At 34.6% G+C, this 16,239-nt stretch overlaps 1 protein-coding gene across 1 annotated transcript in view; it reads right to left on the bottom strand.

Annotated features, from left to right (window-relative positions):
- Positions 1-16,239, bottom strand: part of SPOCK3 (SPARC (osteonectin), cwcv and kazal like domains proteoglycan 3) — a 129,915-nt gene that overhangs the window by 16,927 nt on the left and 96,749 nt on the right. Inside the window, exon 7 of the mRNA XM_068137125.1 lies at positions 445-564. Coding sequence (XP_067993226.1) covers positions 445-564 — 120 coding nt within the window. The remainder of the gene's footprint in view (positions 1-444; positions 565-16,239) is intronic.

The raw sequence follows: 16,239 nt of genomic DNA, 5'->3' as shown, positions 1-16,239 counted from the left end.
AGCAGTATCAACTAGCAAACATAGGTCAGATAATTACAGCACCTGTACATTATTTCTTAGGGCTACCCATTCAGCAACTCACTTTTCTCTGTGGAAAAATTGCTCAACTTGTTTCTTCCATTTTGTCTGCTTACACAGAAGCTCATTATCAAGCTGTATCAAATAATCAATTTGGCAGCATGAACAAATGAAAGAATTGTGAAGAGTAGCTGCCTCAAATTCTTATGTGCAAGACTCCGGTCAAATAACACTGAAAGTTCCAAGTCAATATGTTATACCAATACTAAGGCACAAATAAGAAATTAACTTCAGAAAAGCACACAAGTTTTTGTACACAGGCCTATTCGAAGCACATGAGAACAAGGTAAGTTTTAGCAACAGAAATTTAAAAGTACAGAAAAGTATCAAAAAGAACATCAAGTAAGACAAATGGAAATCTCTTACTGGTTCTTTCAGGCCTTTGAACAATTCTGGTCTTCTTGTTCTGAATTCCACTTTCATGAAGTGCCTTAAACCAGTCTCTCAACCTGTTTGCAACCTCCCTGAATTCCAAGTCACTGCACACTGAAAAATAAAACGTAGAGCTTTTTAATGCTTTTCTCCTGGGTGCTAAATAGTATTTTTCAAACCATGCTAAAAAAAAAGTAAAATACAATATAAAACAATATAACATATATAGTTCATAACTTTCTTTAAATTCATAAACATTATTTTCATTACTTAGTTATGCCTTCAAAACCCACTAGAAGTCCTCAGGAATTACACTTTGATGTAGAAAACAATTATGAAATTATATATATATATAAAAATTAAAAACATCCCTTGCAAGCTACTGCAAGCCACTATAAACAAGCTCTAGCACAGATATTTTCGTATCACATTATAGGTGAGGCTGTATGGCAGAGACACCTACAACAGTGTTTTTGACTTTCATTTCTATATTCACTAAGCCAATAGTAACAAAATCTCCACCAGAACAGGTCAGATGATGTGGTTTAGGCAGATAATGCAGGAACACCCAATTTGCTTTCCTATGCTGAAGCATGAGAAGAGGAAATAGGATTGACAGAGGAAGTAATTCAAGAATGTCCTGAAGTCTTATTTGATTAAATGTAGTTTTACAAGCCAACATTCATGAGCACCTTACTGCAAACAGGGCACCACACAGTCACTTGGCGATGGAAAGGATGGCTTCTTGGACCAGAAACAGCAAAACAACAGCATCTGTACATTAAGAGCAGCACAGAAGCTAATAATCTCCTAAAATCCTGAAAGTGTAAAAGCACTAAGAAAAAAAGATAGTGTCTCTTTGCTAATATGTATAAGAATAAACCAGATATTGCTGTTTCAGCATCTACTACTAGCCACCACCATGCCCAACAGCACTTAAATGACATTTTCTGTGCTCCTGTGTATTGCATTCCTTTCAAAATGGAAGGTACGTATGGCATAGCTTGGGCATGAGACATTTCATATCAGACCTCAGGTCTGGGACTTTCATCTGAATTGAACTTCTTACAATCTTTTTCCCAAACTTCACCTGGCAATTTAAATTATGTTGGTTTTTTTTTTCTGTCAAAACTAAGAATAATAATATTGTAATAATTTTAAGTTAATTTATTGATTTGTATGGCTTTATAATGGGAATAGATCCCATTTCAAAATCAAAGCAATGCAAAACAAATTAAAACTGTCATTCGCCTGTTTTGCATTCCTTAGCTGCTCAGGTTATGGAGTCAGCTCTTATATATGGCAGGTTAACTGTGGCAATGCATGTAAAACCCCTTCCTCCACTGTGGAGTAACTACATTTACTGTATTATTCATTTAAATAAACAGTGCATTTTCAGTTCATGACATTTGCAATATGCCAAGTAAAAGTAGATGTCTTTTATATGTGACATAGTAGAAGTGCACAAGAACTACGATAATCCAGACACTTAATAATTTACATGGACAAACTGTGCTCTCACCAAGGATTTAAAACATGAGTGTGTAACAATGTCTTGTATTTCAATATTTGAGTATCACAGGTTTTCTTTACCAAAGAAGCATCATAGAAAAAGATTTAAATGGTAGAAGCAGTGAGCAAATTAGAAATTCTTGCCATGAAAGTTCCCATCAATTATTTCATTTCCACAGGATACTTAAAATATGCTATAATTTTCAGTTGGTTAAATAACAACTAATCACCTAATTTGACTGCTGGAAAGTAAAAATATAGACTTTTTTTTTTTTTTTTTCCCCTGGTTGTCACTCTCCTAGCCCAACCCTCCCCCCCTTCCACTGTTTTGGAAAGTTCCATTGAGAAATTTAAGCTTCAGATTTTAGTATACTTACTATTTTCCATAATTATTTTCAATATATATCCATCTTAATAGTAAAATATCAGAATAATAATTAAAACCCCCATATGAATTTATTTTTCATTTTATGGCTCCTGTTAAGTGTTTTTGGCTGGAACTAATAAAGGTTAATTCCTCATCATCTGGTGTCAGTATTCATTCACTTCCATAGTTAGTGTTGCATATGGTCCTCTCTAAATATTGTCACATAATATTGTTTGAAACTTTTCAGAAACATAAAACAACCTGATGAAAATAATTCATTTTTTATATTATGATTGCTAGGGAAAAAAAGCCAGGACTATCTTGACATGAGAAATAAACTAATTTTTAGAAGAGCTTATTAGGACATGGTGTTTTACACTGGAGATTAACAAAGGAGAAAGCAGATTTACATTAAGTATGTACGAACACAGGGTATTGATATTAGCAGGGGCAAACAGATCCTTAATTAGTATAGCTATGTCTACAGTTAGAGATTAGCGTTTGAGCACCTTTGGTCCTAAACCTCCCATTTCCTACATTATGAGGTGCTTGGGACTACTTAAGCCAGACAGTTGCAGAAAAGCTACACACTCATTACCCCATCAGGGAAGACAGAGAATCAAAGCTTGACAGAGAGATTTTCTCAAAGGAAAAGACTGAATATTTTCGTAATGCCTAAAGACAGAACAGGTAGTAAACTCCCAATTTAGTCCAATCTCAACACAGACACATGTGCCGAAGTTTGACAGAAAAGAAGAACCACATGCACTTTCTCATACTCAGATAGAGCTTAGGGGGAAAGTTTGCCTTAAGAACTTAAGACATGTAGTGCAAACTTCCAGTAGACTACTGAATAATAAATATGGTGATAAAAGGGAAAAAAAAGGTTGTGATAGAGGAGAAGTAGTTCTGGAAACTTTTAGGAGGTGGTGATGGGCCTATTGGCTTTAATCTTAAGCAAGGTTAAATGAGATGTGGGTAGTGCTCACTGCTTTTAGACCTTTGGATAAACTACTCTCTCCTTTCCTCGCCCTTCCTAAAAAAATTCCGTGCTTTCTGCTTATTCTCTCAATTTCCCATGCTTCCTGCCCTAGAAAAGGCAGGGGCCCATGTCTGGATAACACACAGCCATTCTAACAAGCAAGTATGTGACTAGAAGTAGCAGCTTTCTGTTCTTGTTCCCATTCATATCTCAGGTTCACACAGGTAATTATTTCAAGAAATTAGCTGTTACTGGCACTACTTCTGGTTCACTGACTTAGTTCTTTCACTAGAATAGCAGAGATGTCTGTAGAGAAACTGTGGAATGGGATAGTCAGGCTAGAATCTGGCTTCCACTGCAACCTGCTGCCCCAGTATCTTCCTTCTTTCACCAATACAGAAAGCATAAAGGAATCAGAGTTGTTCAAAAGTTCGAGAAATTAACGGGGTTTTTAAATCTTTTTTTTTCATGATGTTTTAGTTAGTAAATTCATTTATGAAAAAAGCCAAAACACGTACCTAGAGGATAGCCAGCAATGACTTCATTATACCTAAGTCACTATAGACAGGAAAACTTTTGATAACAAGAGGGAGTTCTGCCCAGACAAAGTCAGAGTTTACACTAATTGCTCACACATTCAGTCCAGGAAAAACAAACAAACAAACCAAAACCAACCCAACAAACACAACAATTTGCATATATAGAAGTAATGCTAGAAAGTGCACTGATTTTTGCCACATATGTTGGTGCCCATGAACATACCTGATTAACATTGCTGGAAAGATAACAGAATTCATAAGGTCATTAAAAAAAATAGTAGTGCTTAGATATTAGCTTTATATCTTAACAGCTCTTTGAGCATTTTATATCAAATTAATACCCAGATTCCAATTTGCTTATTAATAAAAGAATATATTACTATGGAATTTCCCCCTCCTTTTTGTTACATAATGAATCACATTTCCATTCTATGGCCAAAAAAACTAAGGCAAGTATTTATACATTCTGCGTAAACTGATGGCCTCAGACTAGAGAAAGAATCCCATTTAATGTTCCATATATTGAGTCAGCCATACACAGAGACAAACTGAAGATTCTTAGCAGCTAAGTTTTAATTATACAATTCTTTCTAACACCTCCTCAATATTGAAGACATGATCCTGAAGGTCAAACAACTTCAATAAAAACAAACTTTCAATAAAAGCAATTAAAACACTTCAGACTTTTATTTCTGCTCTGAAGTAGCAAAATAACCCTTAAAATAGTAAAATAAACAATTTAATTCCACCCACACAGCAACCTATCAATAAATTTTGTTCAACTTTCCAAGAACACTCAAACAAACGCAGAACAGATGTAAAAGTCTATGAACAAGCTTTCAGAATGCTTCAAGAAGCACAGAACAATATTCAGACATCACAGTTACTAACAATTTTTTTGTCAGAGGAGATGGGCTGTACAACCTAACTGGGTTAATGCTTCAGTAAAATCTATAAGTCACAGAAAAAAACACAACAGGTGTTATTTATTGAACATGTTTACATTTGGCTTTGTTTCTTATCTGTACCCTGTCTCAGTACAGGACCTGTCTCAGCATTCCATCTTAACGCTCACAGATTTCTCTAAGCAAACCTTATACTCTGTAAAACAGAGGATCAGCCTAACACTCCATTCTCTAGAATGCTATTTACCACTGAAATGTGCTTGCTCAAGGTTATATGATGAAAAATTACACTAATTAATAGATTGATGCACTCTAGAATACATTCAGGGACTTTTCATTCCAGTGATCAGCTTCTAAAGATACATGCTGCTGAAATTATTGTATGCATTGGTCTGTACTGATTTAAAATAGGTCAAGATGTGATAATTTACGCTATTATTTCACCTGATAGACTGGGAGATGAATCTTTAATGGTGAAAGACAGACAGTAAAGGTTGCAGAAGGTTAGGCAGTAATCAAAAAATGCATATTAAATCACATGAATCCACTCAGGAGCCTGCCAAGAAGTATTTCTGGTTTTGTGTAATGCTAATGCAAAGCATTCCTGCTATTACAATCAATCCTAGGAGCCACTAAGAGAATTAGTATAGGGCAAAATGAAGTCACTATCTCAAAGGTTACTGGCTCTTTAAGTAATAAAAACTCTTTAAAAAACAACATATATGCCTATGCAAAAAATGAAGGGATCTGAAAAATGAGAGGTACCTAATCTAGATATGTCTTTACAACAAGTATTATTTAAATGTTAGGTGGAACCAATTGTTCAATTTGTTTTCACATACAGTAATGTTACAATTTGTGTTGGCATTTGAATATAATTTAGTGATTGGAATATTGAAAATGCTAATCAGTATGTGTTCTTTCAGTGCCTTTCAACTCAAGCTAATTGAAGAAGTAGTAAAAATAGTGCTACTAAAAGCTATAAAGAGAGAATGTATTTTGGGACCAGCATAATGGAATAAATTCCTAATATATATTTAAACCAGTCTGTGCTTTCTGACATAGCAGCAAGTTATTTTAACAGTGTATACAGAGACACAAACAAAAAATTATCTGTAGTTTTATAAGTATAAATCATTACCATATTGACATAATAAGCATACTGAAATGATGTTGTACTAAAGAGTAGCTTCTGATAAGGGTCAAAAACTGAAGTAAAAAGAAAAAAGCATCAACAAACACACCCTACACTATGCAGCATCATTCACAATTATGTATGGGATCATAAGGTTGCAGACAGAACCCATGCCTGTTTACTTCAGGAAGAGATATTTTCACCTACTGTCATCAGCAGACCTCACGTCAATATTCAATTCCTGAGCAGAAAGCCTGACAATTGTGAAGGAAGCTATATAAACCTACAGAAATTATGAGCACAATTTAACAGCAATTTAAGCATATAATTCACTCATTGATCTGTCTTCTTTTGTGTCTCACAGCTTGAATATTCCTGAAGTGTTTATACAGCATAACATGACACTTCTATTCCCTAATCCATCAACGGCCAGTTAGCCTGAAAACTGTGATTTACTGATGATGTGGCCACTGGGAATAAGTTGATGGAGAAAGATTAAGGCTGTGTTTTTGAATGAGATGTTAAGTACCTCGCCCTGCCACAAGCTACACTTCCAAGACATGATGTGATACTCCACTATTGCATCATGTGACTGTGTTTGCCACACAACTCTGTCATGCGTTTGAAGATACACACCCCCTGCAACCATACAACCTCATGCCACAGCACATACAACCTCATGAAATCAGGCAGATCCATATTTATTGTCATGTATAAAATAACATAACCAAGAAGCAATATACAGAGAGGATGGGGACAATTTGAAGAACAGGGTACACAAGAACCACCACCTATTGCAAAATAGGAATTAGTCTACAAAAGATGGGTAACTTATCAGTGTGTGCTGAAGCAAGACTTTTGATAATTATACCATGCATTAGAGTCACTGTATATAATGACAGTATAATTTCTTGCAAGGGAACTCCAGGAGTCATTCAGCCTTACCCTTTGCTAAAAGAATGTCTAATTACACGCTTGCTAAAACCAGTGGGCAGTCATTCATGCCTTGTGATCATTGTGCCATTCACACAAAGGCTCCTCACTATATGAAAAACTACCACCTTTGAAAGGAACTACCTACCATCTTGTGATTCTATACCATTTTCCCAGTGAAGTACAAGACCGTTTTCTTACGCTGTAACTTGACTTCACCCATCTGTCAAGAATTGCTAGGTATCCAGAAATCTGGTTACAGCAGCAATTCCAAGTCAGCTGTGAGAAGGATTATTTAAAGCAGTCCAGAGCTCATGCTTATGCAATCCAATGCCCTTTCATTGCATTACCTACCATTCATGTACTACTATATGGCTGCACAATAGATCTTGCACGTCTAAGATGATCTGATTAACAGCATATCCAGAATGTGCATTTAAATGCATTTCTTTTCCAGAGAAACCAGTGTGAAAATATGGTAAGCCTAATACTGCCAATAGTGCTGCTTTAAACACAATATCTATTGAAGTGAAACATTATATAAGCACACCTACTCAGTGTCTGTACTCTGTAAGGTTGTCCTTCTGCATAGGTTTATGAATTTATCCCTGAGGAAATGACTGCTCAAACTGAAAATTCCTGGCTCTAGACGAAAGGCTAGTTTGAAATTGGCTAATTCTAAATGTCCAAGAACACCAGAACTAAAATGGTATTCAAATAGTCTTGCAGTTCCTGAAACACACAGCAGCATTTCTAGCTCTGTATAGATACAGACACAGATCTCTGTCACATATGGAGGAATAACATATGGTAAAAAGAAAGGTGGTCACAAAACCCAACAAATTTGACAGAAGGACAAAAAGTCCTTCAAACTTTTAACTAAAGAAAAGGACAGTTGGTTTAGTTATCTTTTACAGTCCTATAAATATAATGAGAAATGTTGTTTCTTGAAAGCATGCAAACTGAAAAACTTCAAATATATTTCTATTTTTATAAGCCCATGAAGTTTATTAGCCATCTGTTACTGTTAGGTCCAATGATTTACAGAATATACCATGAAATTAGCAAATAAAAGCATTCTGATTTTCTTACTATTTAACTAAACACAATGAATTTTCTACTTCAGTTAGTCTATGTTACAAGATAATTAATATAAATGCTGTAGATGCCATACCAGGGAATTGCAGCTGCTTATTCTTACTGCTTCCAAATAATGTTCCACATGGGCATCCTGATCATGATTAATGTCTCATAAAATTTAAAATTATTTCAATGAAATTCATATCCATAAAACAAATCTGATCTTTTTCTGTCCTAACAGTTTTAAAGACTTTATATTTAAATATAAAGACCATTTGGGAGTGCAGGAGAACAGCATACAGAATTTATGTCCTAAGACACTATCTTCAACTTAAAACATGTAAAAAACAGGTAAGATTTTTACAATATTGCCGTTAAATAAGATAGTAACTCTTTAATTTGTCAGAAGTATCATAGAACTATTGTGAAATTTGTCTATTTGTTTTCTAGAAGACAGTCAACATATATCGATTCCTCTCCTAAATGCTGCTAACCCTTAGTGTTGGTTACCTTTTCTCATCATGCTCTGTTATTTTAAACTATTAATAGAATGAAAATGGTGTTATTAATTTGCAAACTGCATACAACTGAATGCAATATTTCACATAACAGAAGATATGGAGAGTATCAAACTGGGATACACCAGCAGTTTTTTCTGGTGCAAGCTTTCCAGTCAAGCATACCCCAAGGTGAGGTAGTTTTCCAAATTCATTTTCACAGATTCCTGAAAGCACTGCTGCAGTGCTCTGGTACAGTCAGGACATTTTCTTCATTTCAAGGACAAAGTTCCCACAATAACTTCTTTGCATCTGACAGAAACCTCTTGAAACAAGGACAAAAAGACCACTGAGTAATGCTCTTTATAAAAAACCCCAACCCTTAAACAGAAACATATTATTCAGACATTTCAAGCAAAACCTTTTCAGAAATCAGAGCTGTTCAAAGGTCTATCACATCAGGTAAGTCTATGTGCAGAATCTGGAAGTGACTGATGGACCTTTCTAATCTGAGAGAAAAATTAACATTGTGGCTTGCCTACCAGTTTGTGCCTTTTTTCTTGTAAGGAAGGACATCAGAATTGAACATTAGGCTGATCACCAACTAACAGAAATTTACTAGACACTGTTTTGCAAATGTCTGGCTTAGAGAAATAATATCCCACTGAAATCTGACACACTTAAGGCTGGCATTGCAGTAGTTCTCTTCTTTTTGTATTTAGATTGTGATCTGCTGCTTTTAACCACACAGTACTGGCTCTAACCACTCTCTAGTCTGTCATTCTTGACAGTGCTCTTAAGCACTTTAAATGGTGCATTAAAGAGCACAGTTGCCTGTAGACCTCTCAGTGAGGACTGAGGGAGTGGAATCATTCCAATTTAGCTAATTATTTGTGTCTTTCCTAAAGTGAGGCCATCAGAGGGAGACAAGATCTTTTGCTACTACTGAAGAAAACTTTGGCAGTCAATTCACTAGCAATAAACCAGCAGGGCCCACTCCCAAGGAACAGGAATCATATTCACCGAGATCCAAACTCTGCTACACTGTACCACCACCTCAATGAAATCAGAACTCTAGTTAAGTAAATGCAATCTGTGGCTGTGTTTCCACACAAATTCAGTAATCAAAAGTTGAAGTAGAAATTAAGAAAATAATGATTTTTGAAGATATGATTAGGGTACAAATACCTGAAATGTTTACATATGCATACAAGAAATATGTTAGCAAAATACAATTAGGTTTTCCTAGTCTATGCACTGAACATCAAACGGTCTACTTATGAATGTCTGATGCAGATCTGAGAATTTTTATGAGAAGTGTATGAATATTCATAGAGAGAAGAATTTATTTAGCCTTGGTAATTTCTAATGTGCCTATTCTTACATATCTTTTAAATAATAAAACAAAAAGAAGTGCATTACCAACAGTGACCCTACTGAATTACAATTGGTGGGGAAATTTGTTCAAGGTGCTGTCTTACAAATCAAGTCCCATGAGGGATCAATCTTGGTATCATGACGTACTTTAGGAAACAGTTCTTTTAAAGTTTCAGGCTGCTGCTTATAGAAAGCAAAATCAGCACCATTTGTATGTAGAACAAAGCTAACATTGCTAAGAAAAACCACAGTATCTTTAAGCAAACTTCTTATGCTATTAGCTAAAGATGCTTGCATATTTTCTGACATTAAGAGAAATTGTCATCTCACTGAAATTAGTAGTAAAATTCTTGCTGACTTCAGTACAGACAGAATTTAATTATTTTGGTGCTGTCTAGATGAACTACTTGGTCATCTGAAGCGGAAGGGAATGCTAACACTGATCAAGAGACATCTTGGTAGTTGTTTAAACCATTTTGTTGAAGTTTTTCACAATGAAAAATGACATTGCATAAGTTACAACACTGAAAGAAAAAAAAAGTATTTTTGCCTCAGAAAATTATTATTTAAAAAAAAAAATCTATACAGTAAGGTGTACTATACTGGAGATGAAATCTGTACTATAAGAATGTACACTGCTTTTCCATAGGATCATTAAGGAACTTCCAAGGCAAAAAGAGTGTGGTCAATTTGAGATGGCAAGCAGTAATCTATTCAGTTATAATTTTGCTTGTTAATCATAAAAGATATTTGAACTGGATGTGCTGATTATCAGCATCATTAACCACAGCTGAGAACTGCCAAATGTGAACCTCTTCACCACTGCTTCTGAGACTTCTGACCAACTATTATCCCTAATAATGACATCACTGTTTTATACTGTTTGTAAAATTCATGGAACAGTTTAAATTGTAACTGACATCAGCACTTTGTCAGAAAGATGTGCAAATAATGCATCAGTAGCCAAGGCTTTAAAAGTAGAAAAAAAATTAAACCAGCTTTTAATTATTTTTAGGAAGTAATCAAATTATAATGGTTTTGAAGAGATCCTAGTAAGAACAGTAAGAAATATTTATATTGTGAAATGTCCATTTTTCAATCAAAAGATTTTTAACATAATTTTCTAGTTATTTTTCAGATAGCACTCTGTTTTATGCTACTGAATTTCAATTTCATTAATGTTTCTCTTCTGCCTGGGCTGTGATATAAAAAGTATTCTGTATTTGTGAAAACAAATCAACTACAGAGCAACATGCAGAAATATAGCACAGTGATATATGAATTTCAGTGGTCACACAAAAGTAGTAAACACGACACTCTCAAGTCTTCCTTCAACAGTGACATACTGCACAGAATACAGAGTACCTCTGCTAAAATTTAAAGTCAATTCCGGAAGACTATTTTATGGTTTTATTGGTTTATGTAGACTGGATGCAGTGAGTTCATTAAAAAGCTTGTTAAGTATAGAGAATAACTGTATTTAAAATAATACTATATAGTCATTACTGAATTGTAGTATTAGATCAGCAGGAAATTACTTTAAGTAGTATTTGACAACTAAAATGTGAGCACTGTGGAATTTTTTTTGATGTAGCTTGCTTTAAGATCTGTGCAAATATCACTTATAAGCTTGGTTCTTTCCTATAATGTTAAGACATTTGTAGCTTTGGGTATTGTAGTGTGTTTTTTTAAACATTTCCTCCTGTAGCCCCTAGAATACAAATATAAAGTGGATTAAAGATTTGCTTTTAAGCACAGAGACAGAACACAGCAGACCTTGTATATACTCCTTTGCCACATATCCACAGAGCAGCATATCAGCACATAACACTCTGAGTGTTCCTGGTCCTCCTCAATGAAAACATCTGATTAGTTCACATTTATTGATACTTTATGTTTAAATCTTTTAAAATAAATCTGACTGTGCAGAACCAACAGCTCCTCTGTCACTCATAAATAATAACAAGAAGAATAAATTTCCTGAGGATACAGGCAGTGATAATGGCCCACAGTGGATACATTCACACAGACTCTCCAAAATATCTGACAGGTGGTAAACTAGGTAAATTAGGCATCTAGATGTTGTGTGTCTCATTTATGGCCTCCCCCGCCCCCCCCCCCCCCCCCAAACAGAAAGGTATCCTTTTCAGCAGAAGGAATGTAAATATGTGGCTGAATCTAGACATAAAAAAACCCCAGGCAGCTTGTCTCCTCTCTTATTTTCACAGGAGGCAGCCAAGCAGTAGCCTGGTAGGCACAAAACTGCACTCTCATGCCAATGACATATTTGGAGAATCACCATCTCATTGCTATTCTCATCCTTTCTTCTTTTAGTCCCTCACATTCTAGAGTGTCAAGAGCTAATGTGCCACATGTTTTTTTGTATTTTCTTGTATGCAACAAGATATAGAGGTGTCCCACTTCATCACTTGGGTCTCAAAAAGTTTTCCATGAATTTAAGTATTTGTCAGTGTGCACATATGTCTGTATCAAAATACCTTTTAGAATTATCACACTGAGTAAAGTTTGCTCTGGAGCAAGAAAAAAATAAAATTAAATATATATAATTATTAAACATTCTTTAGAAAGAAATGTAAGATTCTGAGCATTTTAACCCAACTCTCCAGCCTGTCTAGGTCTTGCTGAATAACCTGCAGGAATGTCAGCCACTCCTCTCTATTTCCTGACAGTGCACTCTGTTCCCTCATCCAGGTCATCAATGAATATGTTGGATAGTACATATATATATATGTTTATATACAAAACATTACGGACTTCTACATTTTGTGTGCATATACAAACACAATGTTTTTTGTGGGGGTGGGGTTGGTTTGTTTGTTTTTTAACATTACCCCCAATTAGGAGCTCTGACTTAAGATATAAATGGAAAATTATGAAAGGCATGGATTTGCATCACCTTTTTAAATTGAAAAATAATTTTCATCATAATTGTATTTTGTGCTATAAATAACATTTTCACAATTACATTTCATGTTATATGCTAAGCTACACATTTCTCAATTTGGTCCTTAAAATCATGTATTTCTTTCTCTAAGTTTTTACTAAAAGAGGAATCACAGAATAGAATCATATATACACCTGCACACAGAAGCACGCCTAGTACAAATATTTATGTGAAAGATTGAAGTACCTTGAAATAATATCAAGCATCCCAACTGACCTGGATATACTTACACCATCTCCATGTTGGTTTTTGTTTGTTGGTTGTTTTTTTTTTTCTCTTGGTAAATTCAAATGAGACATAACAGAGTAACTAAGATCCTAATTTTGTAACTATCCTTTTCCCTATTATTTCATTTGACAGGTGATAAAAACAAAGCCTGTTGTCCCTGCTTCATTTCAAGAGAAAAGCACAGAATACTTGTATTTTGTTTTGCTCAGCTGCTGCAATATTCTGTCGTCTTTATTTAAACTACATACTTTTCTCATACTCTTGTTTCTGAAGTTAAACCTTTAGTAAGAAGATAACTAAATAACGCAGTGTTATTAGTGGCCTCTCAGGTATCTTTTAATCCTTTTAAATTGTACATATATAAATACTAGAGAGAGTATACTGACCTTAGAAAACTCTAGACACACATTCCTAGAGGATGCAGAGTTTAAACTAGGCTATAGACTGGTTTCAACTACACCTACATTCAGATAAGGAGACAATCCTGCTGAAAAGACAAAACAGGACAAAACCCTCTTAATTACTTAGTTTCCTCTAAAGCCGGTTTACAACACTCTTTTTAAATGTTTCATGCTCTCCTGCTATTATGCATCTCAGGAAATCACAATAGACCTCTATTATAAATAGGATAAATAATGTAAACAGTTTTAACAAGTATTATAATGCAGTATGTATCAATCTACTATTTCTTCTTACTTGCCTTGCACTCATCAATGGTAAATATTTTTTTCTCCTAAAATAATACTATTAAACCTGTTTTACAAAGCCAGTTAATTTTAAGGGGTAATCATGTTTTAAAGCTGACTACTTCAGTATTCAGACTATTATAAATGTGCCACCATGTTAACGAGCCAGCTTACAACCTGATACAACTGAACAACTGCTTGATGCTGGCACAAGGTGGCTATAGCATTTATTTTGCAGTATCAGCAGGAACAGTTAAAACAGATGCCACAGTTAATTTCATGGGTCATGGTGCCTTCAGGGGAGAAGTTTGGTTTTTCCTTTTCCTTGAACACTTTGATGTTTTATTTAGAAGATTTCTGATGTGTCAAGTAGCCTGCATCTGGGATAGAAAATTCAAATACCAAGAAAAGTATATAATCTAAAATAGATTTAGATTACACTGATACTAATGCATGTTTATTGAACTTTTCTTCACAAGACTCTGGGTAAAACTATAGTGACCTACATGAAGACTCAAAGCTAGCAGAACTTGGGAGAAAATTGTAAAATGACAATTAAGCATAAACAATAAGGCTAGAGTTTTTTTATGCAAGAAGAAGATGTATTTTCACAGAGAAACTCAGAAGCATGTAAGGATTTCCCAGGAGAAAAGACATATTATATTCTTTGTAGCACTGCATCATCTTTTCAAACTTTTAGAAGTGACGAGAGCTTGGAATTAGTAGGATAATCAAGATGATGTGAACAATGGTTCTCAACTGCAGAAGAGTTCAAACATTTACACAAATAAAGTAAAGGTGGAACATTAAATCAATATTTTCTGTCTATATGCTCAAGAGAGCAAAGGGGTTTAGTAAAATCTGTACTTTAAAGCACAAGGACTGACTGTATTTTAATTATTGGAAGAAATATGAAATTGTGTACCCAAGTAAGGATGTGGTGATATGAAGTGAAATTATTTCAACGGACAATATGTTATTGGTATATTTGCTTAAAGTTAGCTTAAGTAGAAATTAATTTTCATGACAGAGGTCAGCCCCAAGAAATGAACATTTATAGTTTTTCATGAGCAAAAAAAAATGCAGGAAGTGACATCATATCACTAATAACTGTAATTAGCACATTTATTTGTCAATTTTTATGTAGTAACTAGAGAAACATTAACAACAGCTGAAGACACTGTTCAATCTGTCTTTTAAAGGATTTTGATATTTTAAAGAGAATATCAAAGTTCTGCTAGCTATTAAAACAATCACTTCAGAAAGGTGATACTACTTAATACTACCTAACAGCACAGCCAGCAGCTGAAGTTGTCAAATAAAGAGGAGATTAAACTACTAATTATTCAATTACTGCGACTGAGAACTGGTAACAAAAAAGGTATCACTTGTTCTTTAAATACCACTGGGTCTTTATCTTGCTTGAAGACAACACAGTGAAACTCACTGATTCAACATTCCTTCTGAACACTACTGAACCATCATTAGTCCATTCCTGAGTTTCCTAAGGATCTCAAGTAGCTTCACCATCCAATAAATTGTGACATAATTACAGCACAAGATAACTTGGCAGCAGTTTATACAATTGGCACCACATGGAAATATAAATAAACTAGTTTAAAATAATTACCAGATAAAGACAGCATTTTTTTCTAGCAGTTGCATCCCATGAATGACTTTTAAATATAATTGTATCCTGCTAGATTATTCATACACTGCATAAACAGGAAGCTAATGCTGATCCAGATACTTATCATACACATCTCTTTGGTTATTTATTCTCAATAGAATGACAGTGACACACTTCTAAAGCTTTTAATGTGCCATAAGATTGGCAAGGCCCCTTAATTTACATAATTAAGGCAATTATAGCCATTTTAATCGAATGCAACACCATTTTAATGGTCTGAACTATATTTAAACTTCCAGCTTTATAATCCATAAAACCTGGATGGCAACAAGCTAAAGATAACGAATATATCCTAAAAAACCCATGCCCTCATGACTATCTAAAATAGTTTGACAGTTTGTTCTGCCACACAGACTATACTTTCCAAATAATTTGGCTGTTTTACGGACTCTAGGATTGAAATTTTTCATACATTGTTTTACAATCTAGGTTAAGACTACTGATTATCAAACAAAATTAAACAGCATCTAGAGCCTCCCTGACGTACAGGACCACCCTTTTCCCTCACCTATCTCTCCTAAAGAGCCTCTAGCCATCAATTACAGTGCTCCAGAACTCCTGTCCTGGAGTTAATCCTACAGAAGAGAAAAAGGGAATCACAAAACAGTACTATCTGTCCTTGAAAAGCAGTAATACAAAGATACTAAGAAGTTAACGCAAATGTTATTTTTTGTCCTAATATTCTTTATTTGTGAAGTCTGGAAATCATTCAGTGTTCTCTTTGAATGCAAACAAAACAAAAGCTCATTTTAGGCATCTATGCCTGTGCTACATCAAGTGCCTTGAGGCCATGTATTGAGAAGACGCTGCTATGTAAATAAAATAAGAGGATTTGAGAGAATAATGTTTTGCTATTTGTTTAAAAATAGTCCTTCTATTTGTTTTTCAAGCAC

The sequence above is a fragment of the Melanerpes formicivorus genome, unplaced genomic scaffold (assembly GCF_026170545.1).
Source record: "Melanerpes formicivorus ecotype bairdi unplaced genomic scaffold, bMelFor1.0.p_v2 SCAF_4, whole genome shotgun sequence".
In the NCBI taxonomy this organism is placed as follows: domain Eukaryota; kingdom Metazoa; phylum Chordata; class Aves; order Piciformes; family Picidae; genus Melanerpes; species Melanerpes formicivorus.
The sequence above is the reverse complement of the archived record's forward strand: the minus strand, read 5'-3'. Positions and strand labels throughout refer to the sequence as shown.